The following is a 23,127-nucleotide window of genomic DNA, read 5'->3' as shown; positions in this document are numbered from 1 at the left end:
AAACGGGCGCCAAAAGTTGGCTTCTGGCTGGCTGGCCCTGTCGAGAGCTGGAAACCATGTGTGGTGGTAGTCGTGGTGGGTGGGTGGTGCAGGAGGAGAAAGGCTTGCACAAGCGTGGGCGCTTACAGCTCCAGCCAACCAGATGCCAAAGACACGCTGCAGTCACCTTTATGGCTTGTCCACTACTTGTCAAATATTGGATCACGGCTGTGGATTACCACGGAGAAATAATGACAAGAGCACAAATTTTGTTGAAAGGGCAGTGCAACACGGTCGGCTCCGGTTAACCCTGCAAGCTGGGGACGGAATGGATGCCTGCCTCACTTTTGACATGAGTAGAGAGAGGGATCTAGCCGCCGAGGCTACAGACGGCTGTCCACACACAGACAGACATCAGCCCAACTCTCTCTCCGCAATGTACGGGAAACAAAACGGCCCTGCAAAAAAAAAACATCCCAAGTAAATCGCCCCTCCATCGCCAAGGTAGATATCCTTCTGCGACCTACTGTGGAGGCCCTTGGCGTTCGAATGCTCAATCAGATCTCTCATCTCTCTCTATCAGTCTCGCCAGGGCCCCCAGGGCGTTCATGTTTCGGACGACGACGACACAGCCCCCAAGGCGCCCCTGTCTGGAGACCAGCAGCTATGAAGACTTTAGACTGACATCACAGTTGTAAATGCATGGTAAAACTCGAGATATAATGAAATTCCTGCCTAGAAACATTACCAAAACGCCGTTTTTTGCCGCAGTCAAAAGAGACTTTAAATGTTTACAGCAACCATCATCTCCGTATAAACACAACATCACCATGTAAGCCAATTGCGCAACTTGTTACCAAAAACATTCTCCAAGTAGATAGCGGACAGCAGCAACACACACGCGCACACACCACCCCTCATTCACCTGGCTTGCACGGAAGAGGCTTCTAATCGCTGTCCTCGTCAGAGTCGTCCTTGGCCTTCTTGGCCGCCTTGGCAGCCTTCTTCTCGGCCTTTCTGCGCTTGCGCTCCGCCTTCTCCTCAGAGGTCTCGCCGTCGTGCTTCTTGCGCTTCTTCTTGTCGCCGTCCTCGGTGGCTGGCGTCTCGGCAATGTCCATCTTGTCGGCCTTTTGGGGCGTGGCAACGGGGGCGGGAGCAGCGGCGGCGGCGGCGGCGGTAGCATCAGTGGCGCCAAAGTCCTTGTACTCGGACGTCCACTTGGCGGGGGTGGCATCGTTGGGGCGGCCAAACTTGTCCAGCTTGCCGTCGGCCTTGAGCTTCTTCTTCTCCTGGGCGACGGGGCCGAGACCCCAGCGGCGGGGGTACAGGTCGCGCTCCATGATGCAGCGCTTGACCTTGGCGACGACGCCGTGGTCGCAGGTCGACATCTCGACCGTCGACATTTGCGCGTAGGCGAGCGCAATGGCCTCGCCCTTGGTGGTCATGAGCACAATCTCCTCGTGGTGCTCGATGCCGGCCTCGTAGCGCAGCAGGCCGGGCAGCATCAGCTTGGCGCCGTAGCAGACGGCGTTGACGGCGCTGTCCTTGACGACCAGGCGCTTGTACGAGGTGAGGAGCGTCTCGAGGGGCGAGATGACCTTGCGGAGGTACGACTCGTCACGGGTGTTGTCGTGGGTCCACTGCGCGTCGAGCACGTCGTGGAGGGTGACGAGCTGCTTGCCCTCGTCCATGGCGCCGGAGCGGACACGGCGCAGCTCCTGCATGTGGCCGCCGACGCCGAGCAGAAGGCCCAGGTGCACGCACAGGGTACGGATGTAAGTACCGGCCTCGCAGCTGACCCAGAAGACGCCCAGGTGGCGGTCGTTGTCGAACTCGATGAGCTTGCTCTCGTGGATGGTTCGGATACGCAGCTGGCGCTTGACGGCCGAAATCAGGGGCGGGCGCTGGAAGAGGGCACCCGTGAGCGTCTCGAGGGCGCGCGCAAACTGGGCCTGGCCGCCGGGGAGCTTGTCGTGCAGGCGAATAACGGCAACGTACTCCTTACCGGCACCCTGCTGGGACTTGACAAGACGGGTGGCGCGGTCAACGCAGACAATCAGGCAGCCCGTGACCTTGGGGTCAAGGGTGCCGCTGTGACCAGTCTTTTCGCATCTAACAACCAAAATTATTTAGCGAATGTTTTGCCTTGATGAAAGACGTCGCTACTAACCGCAGGATACGCTTAACCCAGGCAACGACTTCGTGGGAGGAAGGGTTGGAGGGCTTGTCCAGGTTAATGACGCCGGAGCTAATGTAGGACTTGATGTCGCGCTTCAGAGGCGAGCAGCCATTGGGGATCGGGGTGAAGTGACCGGTGCGAACAAGAACTGCCATTGAGTTAGTAAAACATGCCTTGATCCGAAATCGCACACTTTTCGGGCGCCATCTACTCACGCTTGTCGTAGTTCTTGAGCAGCAGAGGCCAGTTGCTGGTGTCAAGCGAAGGCGTGACCGCCTGGGGCTTGATGGAGTAGTCCTCCTCGGCCTTCTTGGTGGCCACAACTTCCTTGCCCATTTTGAATGTGTGATTCGGAAGGGTTCTATCGGTCGAGTATCGCTGCAGGGCAAAACGTGAGACGAGGAGGCGACGGTGATGATTTTTGCCTGTCTCTGCGTTTTGGTGATTTAGATGGATAGCCAGTGTCCAAATTTTTTTTTTCTCTGCCTTTGTGGGGACATTGGCCGGCGCATGTGTGGCTGGTATCTAGGCGCTAGTCTTGTTCCAGAAAGGTGGCGCGGTCAGCCACAGCCACTAGCCACATCAGTTGGCAGCTTGCAGACAGATAATCGTGTAGTCCGCTGATTAATGTTCAAATACTGCAACATAATTAAAATAATAAATATAACAAGCAATCGACGCCATGTGAATTACTTCTTGAGCTCTATGCTACAGGTGAATACTCCCAAAACTCCGGTCGCGGCGGAGCGTGGGCTTTCCAACCGTACAAAAATTTGTCAAACAGAAAGGTATCGTATAATTTTCAATGCTTAGAGTGACCGCCAGGGAGAACTCATATAGCATTCCCGTTTCTGAAATCTTGCTCGTTCAAAGAGCGTTGCGTAGGGCTGGCAGAGTTCCGGCCATGCCCTGGGTGGCTCAGCACAGGAGCATCATGCGTAAAATGATGAGCCTTGGATCCGTCGCTGCCACTGCCACTGCCAGTAACGTCGTACAGCTCATAGGACTCAGCTGCGCCTTTGCCCTTATCTTCATCCCAGGAGTTCCCGCTACTGTCACCCCCATGAGCCACGCCAATTTGATGGTCCCGCGGCAGCGCAGCGCTAGGCCAGGGCATCGAGGTCATGTCGGTAGCACTTATCGGGCTATTGTACTGGGACGAGTACGGTGAGACGTAGCGCGGGAACGGCTTATCAGGCTGATCAGTCATAGGCGAGTCGCCCCAGCCACTGTTCAGAGGCCGCTGGCTCACGGGTGTCTCGAGCATGCCGCCAGTGGGACTTTGGGGTGCTGGCCAGCCTTTGTTTGTCGTATAGATTGCCTCTAGCTTGCGAAGATAGGCCCTGCGTCTTCTCTTTCCATTCCAGACGATAAAAATGCCCGCAAGGATTAGGAGGAGCACAAATCCGCCCACAGCAATGCCCACCTTGGCATTCAGGTTGAGGGGACCGTTATCAAACCAAGCGGGGTCAACGGTTGCTATAGGTGTTGGAGAAGTAATGGTGAGAGTGGTTGCGGAAAAGGGATCGCCATTAACACCAACCGAAACTCCCTGCTCTGGCTTTTGAAGGCAGCCGGCATGAAGCATCGACACAACTGGATACAGGTCAGTAATGAGCGGGCCAATGCGCAGCAGATATGATGACATACAATTGGCCAAGACATGATGATCTGCCGCTAGGCAGTCCCGGCAACCCTTGAAATCAATGTCGTTGTCAGAAGGCCACAAGTCACAGTATTCGTAGCCACGATCTTTGGCGGACACTTTGTCGAAGATAGTCGCGTTCATGAAGTTCGCGCAAGCCTTGCTGCGTAAGATTTAGCAAGAGTTTGCGATGATGCCAAGAACAAAACTTCTTACCTTGTAACACAAGGATTACTATTGAGCATATGATCTTTCCCAGGAATACCAAAAAGGCATGATGAAAGTGTGTATCGCATATTGTCTGCAGCAAATCGGGTTAGTTCAATGCGGAGGCTTGGTCCTGCCATTTTTGTGACATACACAGCGCCGCAGTGACATCAGTCTCGTTTTTGGGACCGACGAAATGGCTGTTGATTTCGCACTGGACGCATCCCTTGAAGATTTGGCTGTCGCCAGCGCCGAAACCGTTGTCGCCGCATGCTATATCAGACTGCGACGTGGATTCGAGCACGTTGCCGCACTTGATCTGACATGGCGAATTTTCGGTCACCAGCACGGCTCGCGCCGCCGGCAGCGCGGTAGTGAGGACAAGGAGGCTAGTAAGGCGAGAATGCATGACGACCGTCACTCAGTGCTGTCTATTTGACGGGATGCGACCCGCCGGAAAGGGTATGATCGAGAGCTGTGATATAATGCAGCTAGCTCCCTGATCACAGAGATAGATGATGACAATGATAATGGCCAGCTTTGGATGCAAAAGGTGGGCGCGCGGGCGAGATATAGCGACTCCGTCCAGTTTTGGGTGTGGCCGACTTCCGTAACAGGAACCCCGCTGGATGTGATGTCTGCAGCAGCAGGCTAGCGTCACATTGGAGGGCCTGTTGGTTGAATGAACTTTGCACCTGCAGGTCAAATGCGAAGCCCGTTGAACCGTGTGCGTCCGTTTGTGTGTGTGTGCAGCAGCGCATCAAAGTGCCTTCAACCAGGAGCGAAGGATGAGGAGGGGGAGGGAGAGTGTCCATAGTCGCAGTATTGACTACTCACGGCCCCCAAGACAAGAGAAAACGGCAGACGGTCGGCATAACAAATCCTGCGTGTCCACCATGATGAGCGGGGAGGCTGGAGGCCCGACCCTTGCCTTTGGAAGAGATGGTGGTGGGATGGCAATATTGAGATGGTGGCATTGGAGGCTTCTCCCCGCGCCGCAAGTGGATGGAGGTTGGGGAGGTGTGCGCTGGAAATGCGCCGTGGTTGGCAACAGGCTGGCCCTAAACGGCAGGTATCTGCAGGCCTTCGCAGGCCTCTCGAACCCACTGAGAGCGCCATGAAATGCCCTGCTGTCCACTGAAAAGCCCTTGCTGCAGCCTTCCTGCAGATGCTCTACCACTATCACATTTGCCCCACCGCGCAGATCCTAGCAGGCCGCTTCCCATTGGCCGACTTTGTGCATTGCCGGGCGCTTATATCGACGACTTCATTGGGCCGTTGAGCTACCCTGCATGCATGTCTCTGGCCTGTCGTCACATCGCGCCGTCACTCCGTGCGGGCTTGATTATACCCGGAAAAATCATCATTGACAACCATGGCATGGCTCTAGTGGTAGTCTCCTCGTTCTGCAAAAGTCCCCACTGGCAGGAATGAGCGGAATCAGTCGCCCCTGCCAGGGATCATGTGCGAACACGAACTGTGAATCACTTTAACCGCTTTACCTATATTGCGGTCATCGTTATACAGGCGCGTGCATCTATGTCACCATCAATAAACCCATGCGTAGGAGCCTTGTAGGTAAAAATTGTTCGCCGTGTGTAGCAATTAACTACTCGGGGAGCAAAGTCCACCAGCACGGCCAATGCAGAGGGCGGTGGCAACTACATATTAGTAAAATAAAATAAAAAGCAGTCGCACTAGTATTGTCCACACACTGTGTGTTCTCCGAATTGCTGTCATGTCCGTTTGACACCATGTGTAGTATACATTGTGCACATGCGTGCCACCACGCCCACCCTCGCTTGGCGACTCTTGACAGCGTCTGATTTGTGCATACCCAAGAACACTCTCCAGGCCTTGTAAAACTCCGGGCGCGTTCTATACTCAGTCCGATTGCGCTCCTGGAGATTTCCAATCACTCGATGAGAGCTGCGCCGCGCAAACGTCGAGTTTCAGCAACGGACCTGCGATGTAAGCAACAGGCAGTTCAACGACAGGCAACTGATTGTCTCTGGAAATACTGCCACAAATAGCAAAAGTATTAGCGGCAGCAATTGTGTATATCTATATTGTTATTTTGTTTCTTTCAGAAAGATGGATATTGAGACGCTCGAAAGTGCTGGTAGAAGAGTGGCGTTTTGGCGCGCAAGAGAGACCATCGCCAGTCGCTCCTGTAATCCACTCTGTGCACTCTGTATTCCCTACACGAGACGTGGTTGAAACCAAGGAACAGCCTCGATGATTCATTTGTATGCTGTATTCCGCATTTCAACCACGGCAAAGGCTCCCAGCAACTTCGTTGAGCTTCCATTGTTGACACATGCCTCTCTCCCTGCTGTCGTGTTAGAGTATTTAACCTCTCGATGACCCCGGAGGAATTTGTTCTATTTGTTCTCGTTTCAACATTTTGGATGCTCGCGATGTCCTTTGGTTCATTCATTTGTTTTATTTCTTCTTCCTGTTTTTTTCCTTTTTTTTTTGTTATTTCATATTCTTTGTGGAATACTATTGCTTACATTCTGTTATTCCGTCGATCTCGTGTGCTATGTCGGTACTCTTTATGCCATTGTCGATCCTCTGTCAATCTTTTTACTTTTCCACCCTCTTTTGATCTCTCCTTCTTGTTTATGCTGCGCTTGGGGGGCAGAGTCCCGTTCCAGCCGGGCTGTCTCGCTCACACATCAGCGGTCGTGCTTTACCAGCCGTTCATGCGTCCCCATCCTTCATTGTCACACCTCGTCTTTCGATTCCGACCAGCAATGGAACCTGACTTTGCGATTCGTTGCTTTACTTATGGCTTCCGCCTCCTGGCTCTGTCCCCTTCGAAAATTCGGCAAGCTCGCGCTTCGAGAGAATACTTTGGGTCCCTGGCCGCTTGTCGATTCCACCGTCGCTCATGGCCATCGTCACTGCGCTGTACATTGCGGTGAAGTAGTGCATTCTTAGTCGAGTCTCCAGAAGAACTCCGGCTGTTCTCCTTTGACTCGTGTCTCTGCTCCCGCTTGCGGCCTCTGTGCTTCGATAATCTGCTTCCTGTCTGCGAATCCGCCGCGAACATGCTAGGACTCGCCAGGATTTGGATTGTTTCACAGTCTGCTCTGCTACCACTGAGCTTCAAAGAAGTTGGAAGTCTAGCGTTGCGCGATTTGGGAGATTTCGGTCTCTCAGGCTCTCCAGGTTCTCTCCGGGACAAATTGTGAGAGTTAGACACTGTCGTACCGACTGAGGAGGGCTGTCCCGCGGAATACAGACTGCCGCTGTCGGGTGTGGATGACATCCACTGCCCGTTCCAGCACTGGGAGGACGGCGAGATTGCCGTCGTCGGGTCCTCAAAGGCCGTCATGGGCGTGGCTGGGGTCACGGCTCTGATTGTACAGGAAGTGAGTGTCCTGCTTCTGTGGCTACTTGACGAATACGTGTGATTGCCGTGCGGATACGGTGTGCTAGCTGTCGGGGAACGAACTCCACTAGTGGAGGCACTGGGGTTCTGTACCGCAGCAAGGCGGGCTCTGCATTTACCCGCCGGTATTTCTTGGGGAGGCTCGGAGGGCGATTTGGGGACGAGCAGTTTCGGCCGTGGCGGCTTCTTGGTTGCTGCTGCTGGCTGCGGAGGCACGTTCAGAGGATAATCTCGTCCTTCCAGCGAGGCGTCGTCCTTGCATAAAGAACCTTTGTCATGAGGTGTGCATTTTGCCAAATGGTCCTGAGCAAAGTTGCATCCTCCGCATGGTGTTTCCTGTGAGCGCGCTTCCCTTTGAGGCCAACCCGCACCATCTGAGAACTCGTCCACCTGTTCCCTCTCTGACGTATTTTCCTCCGGTCGGGGCCACAGTTTGAAATCTCCGTCATCAGGGTCATTGGGATCTTTTGGTGTGTCAACCACCAGCAGGCCGTCTTCGTAGCCTCCCAAAATTTCATATGCATGCACGTCTCCGTCCTTGAAGCGGAGCACGGTACTTGTGCCTGAATACATGACGTCGTTCTCAAAGCCACTCCGATTGCAAAGGGCAACGAGTATTTCCCTCCCGGGCTCTGCTTCGGTCAAGGGCATCAAACGAGCCACCCAGCAAGTCAGAGCGTCCATGTCGGGCTTTCCGGGAGCTCTGGTCAATTTCCGTGGCTTTTCTATTGTCTTCCATGCCATGGAGATGATTCCGACATCAATGTGCCGTTCCAGAAGATGTCGAGTAAATGCCTCTGTTTCCTGCGGGTTCGAAAACTCAGTTTCACTAGCAAAATACAGAAACAGATTAGCAACTGCTCTTTCGATCGGCTCATAGACGCGACAACATTTACACATACCCTTGATTCATGTCTGCCAGATCCGTGTCTACTCAACGGCCAAGCGACAGTCAACAGATTAGCGCTGCTTCTTGCATAAGTCTCCCTCGTCTTCAACATACACTGTCCGATCGATATCACGCCGAGAACCTTGCCGCGTCTCTTAACAAGACAATCCGAGAATTTTGGTCTTTGTTCATCCTCGGCCCTGCCTGTGTTATTGATCAGAGACCTGCCCTCAGTGTCCACCGTGATGGAGGAGCTGAAGTATGCTGGGCTGTCTGATTTGGCACGAGCGATGTTGATCTGTTGTGGGTAGCCGGCTACGACGTGACAGCCGTACTTGATGGCTGTAGTCCGGGCCCAGCCTGCTGTGCTCCCAGCGGCAGCAGGCTCAAGGAACGGCTTGATTTCCGACTCTGAGCTAAAGTTGGAGCCTGGGATGACAGGTCAATTACGTGAAACATTCAACGAGGCTGACGGAACAGAGTATCAATACGACGAGATGTGCCAGTGTAATACATACCTGAAAATGCCATTTTCGGAAGAACGAGAATATCAAGCTTCGATTCGACAGCAATGGACCGGCATCCCCTGACCCCGCGCCTGGTCAAAAGTCTGTCGGCCCTGGCCATGTTCTTGTTGACCCTGTCTACCGTATCGCTCTGCGGGGCGAACTGAAGACAGCTGATACGCATTGCGCAAGTATGTGAGTTCAACTATGTAGAGGTGGCCAAAGGAAAGGGAAATATATCTACTTTGATGTTTTTTAAAAGTTAAGGAAGTGATACTTGTGTCTTTGCGTGTTTGCCCCTGAAAAACAAGCAACGCCAGTATCTGGCTACGAAGATGTAGGTGCTTTATATCCCCATGTCAAGAGCGCGGCTGGGCTTCTCTCTACAGTTATCTTTGGACATCAGAGATAGTCTGTGGGCTGCCATCCTGGCGCTTGAGGGGTGCCGCCGAGCAATGGCTGCCGGTGAGCCAGACTCTCAGACATGCTATGAGCTGCAGCAAGCATCGTAAATGAGATGTCTATCCTGGCCTGCGTATCTAAAAGTATTCCTTGTAATTTAAAAGTTGCTCTGCGAAACGTGATAACTGACATTACAACGGGCTTCCCCTCCCCTGCCCAAAGAAGCACAGTCACGATGCCACGGGAATTGCCCTGGTGCCGTGCTACAGGCGCCACAATCTCTTCCAAATTTGGACGAAGCTTCTTGTCATACCCACCAAGATTTCAGGCGAGAGAATGATGCTGTGCTCTCAGCCTGTCACCTGTGGCCGTGTCCCAAAGCACCCCTACTTCCTTGCCGCCAAGAGACTGAGCCGCAAATGGGCGAGCGGGGGACATGATCGCCGTATGCCGCGCGATTCAGATACTTGCCTTGCATGGTACGCACATTTCTTCTTCTCTAGTATATACTCAATATGCGGAAGCCTGTGCTAGCCTACTAATACCACCCTTCACGTAAGGGGTGGGTGCGGGCGACTGTGATGTCGGTGTTGTAGGAACGTGACGCTGATATCAAGCAGCCATCCCTGCCATTGCGCTTGTCACACTGCTTGGAGGTCTACTGAATGAATCAGTCGCACAGTCTGTGACTGGCAAATTACACCCAAGCAATTTTGACGCTGTCACCATCGCAGACGTCGAAGTTGCCCCCAAGCTCCGATTTTGTTAGCAGCGACACAATTAACGTGAAGACATACTTCTGTTTATTTTTAAATAAGCAGATCAGCCGTGCTCGCGGAATGTGGAGATTTATCTATTCTTAGCTCTTCGCGAGGTTCTCTTAAAATAGCCTTCAAAGTAGGGCTGACTGCTCCGGCCGCTGATACTGTTGACCTGGATAAACAACTTTTTTAGGAACTATTTGTCTCATAGCAATGGGCCTATTCGTAGCTTATGTACCTTGGTACTCTTTGCTGTCTATTGTAATAAAGGGCTGGTGGATGTCTCGTCTACACTCTGGAAAACAGAAAGTCTCTGTGGTTGGTAATATTCAATTTCACTATTGTGGTCGTGGGAAAATGTACATGCAAGTCAGACAAATAGCAAGTCTCCCGAGCGCCTTTTACGATCAAAGCAATGCGATTCGACTCATTAAGTATGCTCAATAACGCCTCTGAGGCAGTGGCATGTTCTCTCCTTCTCCTTCATATACGAGCACCATTGGCACGGGCGTCTTGCGACCCCTGTCACGGTCATCTCTATCACGTTGTCTGGGCCTTTCCGCCTCCCTAGCAGTCGGCGTCTGTCTCGGTGTGCGCCGTGACCGCTCACGGACCTCCCTCTCCCTTTGCTTCTCCTTTGGCGCCTCTCTAGGCACCAGTCTCAACGGGGGCACCTGCCTAGCCGCTGCTTTTGGTCTTCGAGAGGGATCTTGCAGAGGGACCGAGTTTTCCTTGGCCTTGGACCTGCTCAGCGCTGGCAGTCGTTCATTATATGCCGCATGGTCATCGTCGTCGATACTGGCAAGCTCTGGGATGCTTGCGATTCTGATCTCGCCTGCCCGGGAGTCTCCTGTCTTAATCCCAGTATCGGGTTCTCCCGCGTGTCTTCCCTGCGACTGGCGTCTTGTTTGGGTTGAGTCTGCCATGGCAAACGCAGGTGCTTGTCTCTCATGACGTCGTCTGGTTCGTGTTTGTGAAAACTGTGTCATGTGGCTCATCGGAGTGTCCGCGATCGGTGTTGGCTCAGCCGGATGGTCCTGCCAAAACGGCTGCCTGGTCTGGGCCACACTACCGAAAGTATAGTTTGGCTGTGCATCGAGACCTGTGCGTAAGCGGTTGTGAGAGGCGGGCACCAAGATGGGTAGCTCCATGCTCTCCGGCTCGACAGCAGTAACATTTCTTTGGTCTCGGCGCGGCTCGTTGTGATCGATGTGCGCTTCCAAAAAAATATCTTCCTCTTGCTCCTCTTGGCATTCTTCTTGGTCATCCTCGTCATCCTCGCCATCGGCAGGAAGACCTTGTCTAGCCCGTCTCTCTTTGAGCAAATGTGTATGGTACCGGATATGGTGCTCGGACGTCAGGTTCTCGCCGCGGACATATTTATATATGTCTTCTTCCTTGAAGTTTTCCGTGGTGGACGTTGGCAAGGCTTCACTCTCAAGGGCAAAGGCCGATATCCTTTGTACAAGAGACGATTCTGAAGCGTTGTCTTGCTCTGGGTGTGCGTTCGGCAGCCCGACTTGTGACCGATGTGTGGTTGGGTATCGCTTGCCAGCATCCCGGGTCCTGTTTCCCCGCTGGGTGCTGGCGGCATGGCGCCGCCGCCCATCAGACTCATCATCGCTTTCAGAATATGAGCCAGAGAGCAGTGATTCTTCATCGCCGTCAGAGAACTCGTCCAACCGATTATTATTGAAGTTGCCTTCACTCATTGTCGGGCGCATCTCATCAATGTCGCGTTGCTGTGTGACAGGAGCAGCAACGTGTGATTGTGTGAACTGGGTGTAGCTGACGTGGCTACTAGAGGACGTAATTCCGACACTGCTACCATCAACCCTGAAAGGCCCACTGGTGGGATGCTCACGAGGCCGGCGTGATGTTTCCATCCAGTAGTCGTTTTGATGCGGATCTCTTTCCGGGCCCCTTGTTATCATGATCGTGTCTAGAGTGTGCTCCTGCACATCAGTCGGGGGCGTCTGATTCGTCCCCATGCCGTTTAAAGTGCTTGTTCCTGAAGCGTTTTCATTTCTCCGTCCTTCGGAGGGCCCTCCGTGGTGGTGATCCTGTGTTTCTCGGGCGTCATCACCTCGGTTTGGCACCGGAGCAGGCTCCTGGTTCTGTAGGTTCAGTTTTGCGTACGGCAAGGCGTCTGTATCAACCACCAGCAGAGATTCTTCGTCACGGCCAAGAATACCGTACAACGAGATTTCGCCGGACTTGATGCCGAGGACAGTACTTGTGCCAACATATGTGGCGTCCCCTTCCGCCCCGCATCTGTTCCCAAAGACAATTATGGTCTCTTGATTCGAGTCAATGGAAATGATGGGCTGCAGGCGGGTGATCCAGTACAACAAGGTGTCCATATCTGGTTCAGCGGGCTTGTGGAAGAAGTCTTCTTGGTCCACATGGGTGCACCAGGCCATGCTAAGCACCACAAGCCGCGCACCTGTCTTGAGCACATGGCTGGAGAATTCATACTCCTCCCATGGGGCTTCGAACTTGTAAGGGCTATGGAGCCCTGTTAGACTATACTCCTCCGCTGTGGGTGCAGACTTACTTGATGTCCATGCAGATGCCGAGCACCATGTTGCCCAGCCCTTGGACCTGGCCAGTGTAGAATCCGCGGCGACCTTCCAGCGCCCACGTTTCATCGGTGTAGTACAGGTGCGACTTTCTGTAGTTTCCGACGACGTCGCCATCACCGTCCACGATGATGGCGGAATTGTAGTACTCTGGGTCGGACGGCCAACACTCCACAGGGTCTATCTTCTCTGGGTAGCCCGTGACAACGACACAGTCGTACTTTAACGCAGCTTGTCGTGACCATGCTGTGCTGATGCCAGCCTCGGTCAGCTCCAGATGCGGCGAGATGTGACCGAGCGATTTGAAGTTGTAGCCGGAAAAGGCCAGCTCGGGGAGGACAAGCAGGTCAATGTCCTGCGGGTCAGCCCGTTCCAAGATGGCATCCGCTCGCTCGATATTTTGATCAACCTCGGCGAGCTGTGGTGCAAATTGGAGACAGGCGATACGCATTTTGCGGACTGCCGGTAGCAGAGGGGGTGCGCGAGCGCGAGCGCGCTCTGGAGGTGACTGTGAGCGGCTTGATGGCTTTCAGGCGCCGGCGTGAACGGCGACACAGACGCACGCCACAGTCGTGCTATCCGGGGGTGTTGTCTTGTGATACAGACGGAACTTTGCAGAGATGGGATTGCTCGGGGCTGGAGGGGAGGGTTATCCAGGCGTCCTGGGGCGTATGGCCTCTGCTGCGAATCGATGGGCGACGGGCAACGGGCGAAGTTGAGCTGGCGGGGTGTGGGCGGCGAGGCTAAGCTTACTGGTGCACTTTGGCGATATTACTGGAGCGTGTCTGCCTGCCTGTTTGCTGCGATGAGCCTGTCACGCAGCATCCGCCAAAGCACAGCAGCAGAAATGGATAATTGGTTTTCTGCAAACTCGAATGATGATTTTTAAAGAAACACAATCATCAGTCTTGCCACGAGTTTCTCGACATTAACGCCGTCGTCTGTGCTGAGCCAGCAACGCCGCCCTGGGCTTGGTGGGCCACTGACGGACGCCGTCATTAGCTGAAAGGCCAGCTAGGCGCTCGCGCTGGCGCTATGTGCTATTCTAGACCACAACACAATGCAGGCCGTCCAATCCTGTGGTCAGCCTGGGCCGCTCATCACGAGCAGAGGCGTTGGCGGTTGGCATCTTGGCACACAGAGGGCGCGATGAGGGCGCGACGCAATTTCACCGCTATAAGAACCTTGCTGTTTGCCCTTGGGATGCTGGCTCTATATCTCCGCGTTGTTGACCGCTCTCCTGCCACCCTGCCAACAACAAAAGCGTGGCTCGAATCCAGGTAGCCGATGCTAAGCATCTTCACGAGAGCGCCAGCCGATCGGCGCTCTGTCTGTAATGGGTGCGCCAATAGTGCAGTACGCTACAGAATAACTCAAAGCTAGGCGCATAGAGTTGAGAGCCAAGTGCGGAGGCGTCCCGCGATCCAGCCATTCTGTACCATCGCCGCCGCCGCCGCCTCTTTTTTATATTTGCGTCCTTCTTTACCAAGGTGGCACTCGCTGCATCGGTATGCATAGGTAGCTGCCATTTCTTTCCGCCTTGCTCTATGCTGGCCCCCTCGGCGGCCGACTACCGGCATGCAGAGTAGGTATGGTGTTGGGCGGTCGACTTGGTTGCCACCACTGTGCAGCGACGCAGACATAGGCACCGCCTATCAACGCCACCAGTCACATTTGTAGCACAGGTCAAAAAAGTTATCATGTTACACAAAGCTTCCCTGTCGCTGCGCAATATCTCATGTGCGTGGTTTTTCTCGCCATGCATACGTGCGTACATGCATATGTGAGAGATGGGTGTGGCTAGCTGTTCGCAAGCGGCTAGCGGATATTAAGACCGGGCAGAAGTTCCTCAGACAAGGCCCAAGACGGTAGCAATCACCAGTGCTTGCGAAGAAAGACAACGGTGTCCAAGGTCTCGCCCTTATGGAGGGTGGCGTTCTGCCTTGTAGGGTGGTGTGGGAGGGTAGCTAGCCTGTCATGTCGACGGAAAGCAGCCTGCGTTCACTGACAGCACCCAGTCAAGTCACCCTCCCTCCACCTGCCCAGCCCGTGGCAGGGCGGCAGCTAATAAAGCCAACGTCGACTTGGTGTGATTGCATACGGACGGACATGTACGAGGTAACCTCCTGTGTGCCTACGGGAGGTGATGTGCCGGCTACCGTGCACAAGGCTGTAACCGGGGACAGTCCTTGGTGCACACCGTCTATGCGACTTCAATGGAGAAAAATAAAATCGGCAAGGTCAGTTCATGTCTCACTTGATTACGCTCCGTGCGCTGGCTTTCTGTTGCATTGATGCCTATGACTCCACGACGAACACCCAGGCAAGACATGGACATGTCCCCCGTTGTGTGTCGGGGTGATGCCCACTTCCGCCCAACGAACGAAGATTGTCACCAAAACCGGGCAGTAATAAATTATCACTACTGATAGCTAGACATGCATACTGCTAGCACAATGCAGACAGGCGGGGGCGCGTCGACAGCTAGCGCACTGATGCCCGAGGAAGGCTAGCAAGCGGGCAAGTTTAGCCAGACACACAACCTGCGCGAGAGAGTGACACGGCCAAAACACCGGTGTGCTTCGTCTCTTCGCTTCCCTACCTTGTGGCCTCATAGCGTGATGCAACGTTTTCGGGTGCGATTGCCGCCCAGGCGCCGCCGAGGTTTGATCACCATCAGACAAGATAAGACGGCATACCCGACTTGGCAGATTATCTGGGACTGCGGGGGAACAAACTCGTGATGAGCAAACCCATCAAGCGCACTACCAGTCGTGCTTTCACCAAGTGCCAGGGGACACCTGAGTGGGAGGCCGAGTTTACTGGCAGACGGGCGCTGCTTCCACCGCAGAGCTAACAAGTTACAGGCATGCTGTTGCTAGCAGCCAACAGCAAGCCGTTCCATTTTCCCGGGACCAGAGCTGCTTTCACTGCGACAAGTGTCGCCCGGCAGCTGTCAATGCAGTGGCAGGTAGCCTGTACAATGTGCGGAACATGCCCGTGGACGGGGGGGGGGCGAATGGCCAAGATTAACAGGCAGGGATGGCTGTCAATGAGACTCTGTCGCTGCTTTCCCAGTTTAACCGTAGGCTCAAGTACGTGCAAGACCTGGAAGACCTGGAGGCTGGGGGAACCTCTTCCTGTCCATCAATCCATGTCCAAAAAGTCGACCCGGTGGGTGACGGGCGGGTGGGTTACATTGTTTCTGAGCCCAGCGCTTACAGCAACATCTGTATGGTTCGCCAGGTGCTGTGGCTTGCAGGCCCCCCTCCATCTCCAGAGCTCATCCGTCCAGTCACAAGGCTCCCCAGTCCACCCACGACAGGGATCTCAAGAGGCCTGCAGCCTGAAAGCAGCACGCCAACCATGCCCGGAGCGGTGCCATGGAGCGCTGGACAGCTCGCGAGGGCCGCCGTCACTGGGCGCTAGCAAGGCCACGACGCAACTAACACAAACCCTGTGATTGGACCGGTCAGGGCAGCCCGTCCAGCAGAGAGGCGCCTAGCCTGGCTTTCGGAGGGCTCCTCTGCCGTCCCGTGAGGGGCCAGTCTCACGGCGTAGAAAATCACACTTCCGCCTCTTCTCCACCACCATCACCACCCATCGCAACGTCGGCCTTCCGTATTCAGACAACGTTGGCCCGGGCCCAACCCTTGACAGCATGTGTAGTCTCTTCTCTTTGCAGTTGTGTGCTCTCCAGAAAGTCGCTGGCGGGGGCGAAGCGGGGTTAGACATTATTCTACTTTGCAGTACGCCGTCGGCTCCGTCCTGGTCGGTCCTGCGCGTCCCCCCTCCCTCCCCATTCCCGTCACGCCCCAAGCCCCCAATCCTCCGGAAAGAGAGACATAGTTATAGGCACACACGCACACTGGCGAAAAGACGCTCAGCCTACTAGCCAACCAACCTGATCGGCAGCCTCTTCCATCTTGTGCATCTGGTGGGGGCTACCTGTCCCGTTACGCCACCCATTGCAACAGTGTCCTGGTCGGATGAGCTGATTCCTGCAGTAGTAGGTAGAATGTGATGCCGGCAACCAACGTTTTTTTTACTGTGCCGGGTACCCTCTTGTCCCTTTTTGTCCCTTGTGCGACTCACCCATCCTGGAGTGTGCTATAACGTCCCGCTCCCACTTAATCACTGTTTGATAGCTACTTACTGCATGATTTCTCCTCTTTACCTTGTTCCTATTTCCTTCTTCACTTTTGCAAAAGCAAACCTTGCTCTTTGATGGCTATGTAAAGAGGAATCCAGGACTATTTCTGATTTGCTCTCTGCCATGACCGACACGCAGGGCTAACAGTGCAACTCATTTCCCTCCGATTCCACCTTGTTCCGAGCCTTATTGTGCCAACAGCTTTGCAGCCCCCAAAGCTGCCCGTCATTTACGGCCCGTGGTAGGCGGCCCTCGTTGTAGCTCTGACCACGGGCGCTTCCACGACAGAGTGCGCAGCCGCCGCGATGGCCATGCACCGTCTATGGAAAGCAACTGCTGCTTTTCTTTTTGTATTTTTATCTTCGACAGCAGACGCCCTTCAGGTTACACCGGGTTCCAAGTGCGCCAAGGCCTGCCTTAATGCGGGGAGCGACAACCCGTGGAAGGCGTCCGACTCCAACACAAACATCACGGATGTTACCTGTTCAGACTCGAAATACCTAGACACAGCCGCCGGCCAACATTACCAAAGGTGCCTCACTTGTTTGCAACGGAGCAATAGGGTGTGGGACGGCGAGACGGATTTAAAGTGGTTTGTCTGTAAGTCGTGATACACGCGCGTCTCGACTCTGAATGGCGGTGTTGGTAGCTAACACACATACCCACTTGTTAGACAACCTTCGATACACACTCGACGCATGCCTCTTCTCAATACCTTCAACACCAATAGACGACGGCAACATATCATGCTCTACGAACGGTGCTTGCCGTTCTCTCAAAACCTCGCTATCCAACGACGACCTTGAACCAAATCCGAACAAAGCTTGGGACTACTGCGCAGCCGACGATGGAAACTTTATGAGCCAAAATCAGTCATCGTGCCGCGACTGTCTACGGAACAGCAAGGAACAAGCCTACATGGCCAACTGTGAGCCCCAGCCAGCACCTCTTCCCGCACGCATCCGCGTTAAGAAACTAACAGCAACCAGTCATCACCGCTCTCGAAGCGGGCTGTCGTCAGACGCCCAACGATGGCGACGTGTTGGGCCTCAGCGCCACGGTCTTTTCCAAAACCACCGTCGACATTATCGACCCGGAACGCGTCACCAACCCCGACGAGCCATCCGGCAAGCTGCCCGCGCCCGCCATTGCCGGCATCGTCGTCGGCGTCGTGTTAGTGTGCACGATTGCCGTGTGTCTGCTCATCGCGCACTGCCGCCGCGAGCGCCGTCACGGCAGCTGGTCCGACCCGTACGACTCGGAGCCGCAGCACAGCCCGTACCGCTCTCCGACCGGCTACGGCGCGGGGTCCAAGGGTCACTTCGTGCGGCCGTACCGCGGCGACCAGGCGTACGCGGGCGGTGGAGGAGGGAGCAGCCGCGGCAACAGCGAGAAGACGACGCCCGTCACGGCCACCCAGCACACGGGCAGCCGGTTCCCCAACGGCGGCATCGAGCTGCGCAGCACGCCCGTGCACTACGAGCACGACCTAAAGGGCTACCGGCAGCGCTCGCAGACGTCCATTGCCACGCCGGCACCGACGTACGCCGGCGGCGAAAACAACCAGCACGACGACGACGACGCGCGTCGGGGCCGCACGCCGCCTCGCAAGCCGAGCAGAGACGACGGCTACTACTTTGGTGAGCGAGGCGGCGACTACAAGTCGCCGCCGCAGCCGCCTGCCTCTGTCAGCCTCGGCCTGCCCGCCAACCCGCGCCGACGCTCCAACACGCCCGACTCGTTTGCCGAGCAGGCCTACATGGCCGCGGCCGAGGAGTCGGAGCGCATCGCGGAGAGGCACGCCGCCGCGTCGCGCGCCTCGCAGCATCTGTCCCCTATACCCTCCTCCCCCGGCGACGCCACCTCGAATCGCGACAGCCACAACGGCAGACTGCTCGCGGCCCTGTTGCCCACCTCCATCACGTCCAAGCTCAAGGTCCCGAGCCTGTTCCGCTCCTCGTCGCCCCGGCGGCCGATAAGAAACATCTCGGCTCCCATCCTCGCGACCGAGCCCCGGTACTCCATCGCCCCGCGGGGTCCCGTCATTGTTGACCCCCAGAGGCAGAAGCGTGTCAGCCCGCGCGCCGTGCGAAACGCGAGTGACGTGTATGGATGAAAAGACACTGCAAGTGTCTTTCTCCTCCATGGCCTTAGCGTGACGCTTGCCCACCCACCGCCCACATTATATCCAATTTGAATTTATGCAAGGGTCTTCTTTCTTCTGAGCTTCTCTATATTTCCAATTTTGCATTGATACTCGGCGAATCTCGCTCTACTCATGAGCATACATGCCGGTTTTGACTTTGCTGCTATTGCACATCCACATTGGACACACAGAACACTCACGCTCACTACATAATGGGACTGTCCTGGGACTTTTTTTTTTGGTCGCACATTTTCTTTTTTCCTTGGGAGGGCATACATTTGGACACGTTTACTTAGCAATGGCAAATAGCTACTCATCATGTTGATAATTGGATTATTTTCTTATATATATGATATTTGATGATGCAACGGATCCGCACAACCGTACGGTATTTTACACTTGAAGCAATTGCACTTGAAGCATTGGATATATCTTACAACGGAGCTTAACCAAGGCGGCGCCCAGTACCTCTCGTCCTCCAGGCGTCCGGGAGCGGGCCGGACTCGGCGCCAGTGCTGGTACCCGAGGCGTCGTCACTAGGGGCCGTGAAACCAGGACGAGAGATGGCTGAGATGCGACCCTCTACAGCCCTCACGAGACGAGTCATAAACTTCGGCGTCTTGAGAAGGTTGGGCCCACCACCAAGCTGAGGATAGATTCTGGTGAGGAACTCAAACATGTGGGCAGCCACGAGGCCGTAAAGACCGAGAAAAAAGTCTTGGATGCCGCCAGGAAACAGTAGGCTGATGCCAATCATGGCATATGGCATCAACGGCGCAGGCACGGGAACAAACATGTAGTTGACCTGCAGGCCCTGCTGCTGTTGTGTGGCGGTATAAGTCAGCGCGACAATGAGTGCGCGCGTCAGCGCAAAGAAGGGCATGATGGCGACAAAGTAATCAATGATCTGACCAGCAAGTTAGTCAAAGTTTCAGAAGCACGGTGGCTCGACATTTGTGGAAACAAAAAATGGCAAACTACGAAACAAGAAAAGCAAAGGTAAAGAAATGTAGGGAGCTAAAAAACCACTCGAGCAAATTAGAGTCACACGAGCCATCCATATAGACATCCCACCATGCCTGTACCGCCCACCAGTCCGGATTTTGCGAATGATTGGACCGGCGGGAAGTACAGGGGTAATCTCCCTCAATTCCAGGAACCGTGACAGCTGTAGAGGCACAGCGCTGTCCGGGCAGATATGTTGAGGGGTGGCACCAAGTGCCCCATAATGTTCACGACGGGTCGGGGCAAAATGACAAAATGACAACGAGCGAGCAAAGCGAGGAAGAATACTTACTGCAATGAAGCTGCATACGCAAATGAGATACCAGATAAAGTCCTCTTTGCGTCGCATCCGCGGGTGGCCCGTCTCCATGTCGCTGGCCGCCTTGTAGAAAAAGTACGTGTCCATCAGGAGGCCAAGCTGGGGTCCTGTGATAAGGAAGCCTGTCGCGAGGCGCCATATTTGCGGCGGGAACCGCAGGAGATATGCAGGGTGCCATCCCAGCCATTGGCTCGGAATGAATCCAAAGTATAGACCGACCGAACTGGCAAACATCCACGTAGCCAAAGTACTGCGCGACGATTAGCATTTGTTCTTGTTGAAGAAAAGGTGCAAGGGCAGAAAATGAAAAACATACCGAGAGATGGGCGGCAAGCGCCAGTACTGCTCCGTGATTGTGTTATCAGGCATGGTGTGCTACGAAGAGAAGCTCTCGTTTCTCGTTGGTATTGTGGCTTTGTTTGTTCTTTTCGTCTTCAAAACGCACAGCGCAAATTGAGGATGAAAATGAACAAAAGCAATCCCGCGCGATAAAAGGCAACAGTGTGAAGCTTTTTCGACGGTGCAGGGATGGTAAGGGAAAAGAACGACGGACACACAAGCTCCAGGCAACGATGGGAGAGATATGTCTTGCGTAGCTGGCCTGCTATCGTGTCATCTTCGTTTTCTTGTTCAGGCAGAGTTTTGACGCAAGCTGGCTGGTGTGCAGCTGGCCGGTTTTGTGGACCGGCGGAAATTTCGGAGCTTGCCCCATTCTGGCCTGACTTGCCATTAGGCGGGCGTAGGCGTTTATCGGGGCGAGTGTGGCTTACCCTAGAGGCTTGCTTGCCTTGTAAGTATGTTTATTTCCGTGCTCTTTGCCATCTAGATGATTGAATTCTGATGCAGTAATATGTCTATAGCTTGATTTTAGCAATTAGATTGGGGTGTGTTGTGATATGCCAGCGCCGTGTTGAGCTATAATGCTTCCTGGTCGCGTGCCCGCTATAACATTAACGTTCACATGGCCAGTTTCTTGCCCCATCACGACGCTTCACATATCACATTCGCAGCCATGAATTCACACAATCCCCTTAGTACAGAAGAAGCCAATGCGGCCAGCTGGGAAGCAGCAAAGGGAGGTGGTAAAGGAGCTGCGAAATGGGGCGCGGGCGCGCTTATTCTCGCCGCCGTCGGCCATGTTTGGTCACCCGTCTATCGAGGCACCACGGTGCAGTTCAAAGTGTACGACGCGCATTGCCCAGCGGCTCCCACGGGTGCTAATCAACGTTAGATTCGTTCAAATGTCCGCTATGGTTCTCGGCGGCATGATCGAGGCTGATCACAGCATCCGCCTGTACGAGCACCAGATGCGCATGCAAAGGCGCGTCCAGAGGGAGCAGGCCAAGTGGCAACGCTACCAGGACGAGTTTATCCAGTCCAACAGCAACAGCAACAGCAACAATAGCAAATGAGACACGGACATGGCTTCGAATTCATCATCCATATTAAACCGACAAATTACCAAGACCATCTTTTACTACATCATTTCATCTCCCCCCATCATGTACGAATAGCCAGGTTGATAGACCAAACACCAACTCCAACGCCAAATGCAAATGCGTTACACTTTTTAAACCATTACTTTGCCTGGAAACGCTTCGGATCCATGTTAATCTTGCATAGCCTCACAACGCAGCCGCTCAGCTGCAGTAGCGTTTGCACACCCTCAAGAATCTTCATGTGTGTGAAGCCGATTTCCTTGATAAACTCCAGCTTCGAGTGCTCGCTCAGCGTCGGGATTGTCTTGGTGACCTTGAACATGGTGCTGATGATATCGTGGCTTGAGTATCCCAGATCCCAAAGTTCGCGAAGGGTGTCGAGGGCCGAGTCGACATTGCCCTCGTAGCAGGCCTTGAGCATCGCCTGCACCTTGATCGGATGCGGCGAGTCCACCACCTTGAACACGTTGTCGCCTGAGACAAAGCCAAAACCTGCAAATGTCGATTGCAGGTTGTTTATGGCCTGTCGCATGTCGCCCTCGGCGCTAAAGACCAAGGCCGCGAGACCGTCATCGCTGTATTCCACCTTTTCGGCCTCGATGATTTGCAGCAGTCGCTTGACGACCTGCGCATCGGTGAGCTTGGCGTAGCGGAGAATGGCACATCGTGACTGGAGGGGCTCGATGATTTTGTTGGACTGGTTGCACGCAAAAGCGAATCGCGTCGTGTTGGAGTAGATTTCCATGGTTCTTCGTAGAGCCTGCTGCGCGCCCGAGGTCATGCTGTCGGCTTCGTCGAGAATGATGAGCTTGTGGCGACCGGCCGGCAGCGTCACCTTTTTCTGTGCAAAGCCCTTGATTCGATTGCGCACAACGTCAATACCGCGCTCGTCACTGGCGTTGAGCTCGAGGACTGCCTCCTTATACGACTCGCCCAACAGCTCACGCGCGAGGCAGAGTACGCTCGTAGTTTTTCCAATGCCAGGCATACCAGAGATGATGACGTGCGGCATATTGCCTTCCTTGGCAATAATTTTTAGTCGCTCAATCGTTTCGGTGTTGCCGACGACGTCGTCGAGGAAGACTGGACGGTACTTTTCGACCCTGTGCGTAGCTTCTTAGCAGGCGTGCTGGAAGGCAGCGAGACTGTCGTGCGGGCCGACCTACCATGGCAGCTCGTAATTGGGCGATCCATTTGTAGATGCAGAGAGGGCTGCTTTGGAGGCAGCAGTGGAGGACTCGCCCTTTTCTTCGGCTTTGGCGGCTGGCATCGTGAATTCGCAGGTTGGTGGAAAACGAGGGTGCAGCAAGTAGCACTTTACGCGATGGGAAGACGCGTTTGGCCGTTCAACTGCTCCATCCCACTGAAAGCTCAAGTGGTCCGTGCACGCCAACCGCTGTGGTGAGCCGGCCCAGAAAAAAAAGTTGTCCAGCCTCCAGCGCTGGGCCTCTGAAATTTCGACACTACAAGATTTAACGATTGCATTCAACGACATCTACAGCATATAATACCCCG

The 23,127-nt window shown here is 54.5% G+C and overlaps 8 protein-coding genes across 8 annotated transcripts; 2 read left to right on the top strand and 6 right to left on the bottom strand.

The window, feature by feature from the left end:
• Positions 1-926: 926 nt before the first annotated feature.
• LMH87_002730 (uncharacterized protein) lies at positions 927-2,494 on the bottom strand (the record flags this gene model as incomplete). The annotated part of the gene is made up of 3 exons (XM_056194232.1): positions 927-2,091; positions 2,150-2,306; positions 2,374-2,494. The coding sequence occupies 3 exons, from the start codon at positions 2,492-2,494 to the stop codon at positions 927-929; spliced, it is 1,443 nt and encodes a 480-aa protein (XP_056051192.1).
• Positions 2,495-2,990: 496 nt separating this feature from the next.
• Positions 2,991-4,419, bottom strand: LMH87_002729 (uncharacterized protein; the record flags this gene model as incomplete). The annotated part of the gene is made up of 4 exons (XM_056194231.1): positions 2,991-3,754; positions 3,809-3,966; positions 4,020-4,104; positions 4,164-4,419. 4 exons carry the CDS (start codon positions 4,417-4,419, stop codon positions 2,991-2,993), a joined length of 1,263 nt encoding a protein of 420 aa, XP_056051191.1.
• Positions 4,420-6,801: 2,382 nt separating this feature from the next.
• On the bottom strand, positions 6,802-8,989 carry LMH87_002728 (uncharacterized protein; the record flags this gene model as incomplete). Its single annotated transcript, XM_056194230.1, has 5 exons — positions 6,802-7,375; positions 7,427-8,239; positions 8,313-8,340; positions 8,414-8,728; positions 8,818-8,989. The coding sequence occupies 5 exons, from the start codon at positions 8,987-8,989 to the stop codon at positions 6,802-6,804; spliced, it is 1,902 nt and encodes a 633-aa protein (XP_056051190.1).
• A 1,419-nt stretch (positions 8,990-10,408) lies between these two features.
• Positions 10,409-13,001, bottom strand: LMH87_002727 (uncharacterized protein; the record flags this gene model as incomplete). The annotated part of the gene is made up of 2 exons (XM_056194229.1): positions 10,409-12,476; positions 12,526-13,001. 2 exons carry the CDS (start codon positions 12,999-13,001, stop codon positions 10,409-10,411), a joined length of 2,544 nt encoding a protein of 847 aa, XP_056051189.1.
• A 4,007-nt stretch (positions 13,002-17,008) lies between these two features.
• On the top strand, positions 17,009-18,819 carry LMH87_002726 (uncharacterized protein; the record flags this gene model as incomplete). The annotated part of the gene is made up of 3 exons (XM_056194228.1): positions 17,009-17,303; positions 17,377-17,631; positions 17,693-18,819. 3 exons carry the CDS (start codon positions 17,009-17,011, stop codon positions 18,817-18,819), a joined length of 1,677 nt encoding a protein of 558 aa, XP_056051188.1.
• A 475-nt stretch (positions 18,820-19,294) lies between these two features.
• LMH87_002725 (uncharacterized protein) lies at positions 19,295-20,542 on the bottom strand (the record flags this gene model as incomplete). The annotated part of the gene is made up of 3 exons (XM_056194227.1): positions 19,295-19,756; positions 20,147-20,423; positions 20,490-20,542. The coding sequence occupies 3 exons, from the start codon at positions 20,540-20,542 to the stop codon at positions 19,295-19,297; spliced, it is 792 nt and encodes a 263-aa protein (XP_056051187.1).
• Positions 20,543-21,185: 643 nt separating this feature from the next.
• LMH87_002724 (uncharacterized protein) lies at positions 21,186-21,585 on the top strand (the record flags this gene model as incomplete). Its single annotated transcript, XM_056194226.1, has 2 exons — positions 21,186-21,355; positions 21,405-21,585. The coding sequence occupies 2 exons, from the start codon at positions 21,186-21,188 to the stop codon at positions 21,583-21,585; spliced, it is 351 nt and encodes a 116-aa protein (XP_056051186.1).
• A 166-nt stretch (positions 21,586-21,751) lies between these two features.
• On the bottom strand, positions 21,752-22,882 carry LMH87_002723 (uncharacterized protein; the record flags this gene model as incomplete). Its single annotated transcript, XM_056194225.1, has 2 exons — positions 21,752-22,715; positions 22,779-22,882. 2 exons carry the CDS (start codon positions 22,880-22,882, stop codon positions 21,752-21,754), a joined length of 1,068 nt encoding a protein of 355 aa, XP_056051185.1.
• Positions 22,883-23,127: the final 245 nt, after the last annotated feature.

Source organism: Akanthomyces muscarius, chromosome 3 (genome assembly GCF_028009165.1).
Source record: "Akanthomyces muscarius strain Ve6 chromosome 3, whole genome shotgun sequence".
In the NCBI taxonomy this organism is placed as follows: domain Eukaryota; kingdom Fungi; phylum Ascomycota; class Sordariomycetes; order Hypocreales; family Cordycipitaceae; genus Akanthomyces; species Akanthomyces muscarius.
This window is presented reverse-complemented; position numbering and strand designations above follow the sequence as displayed.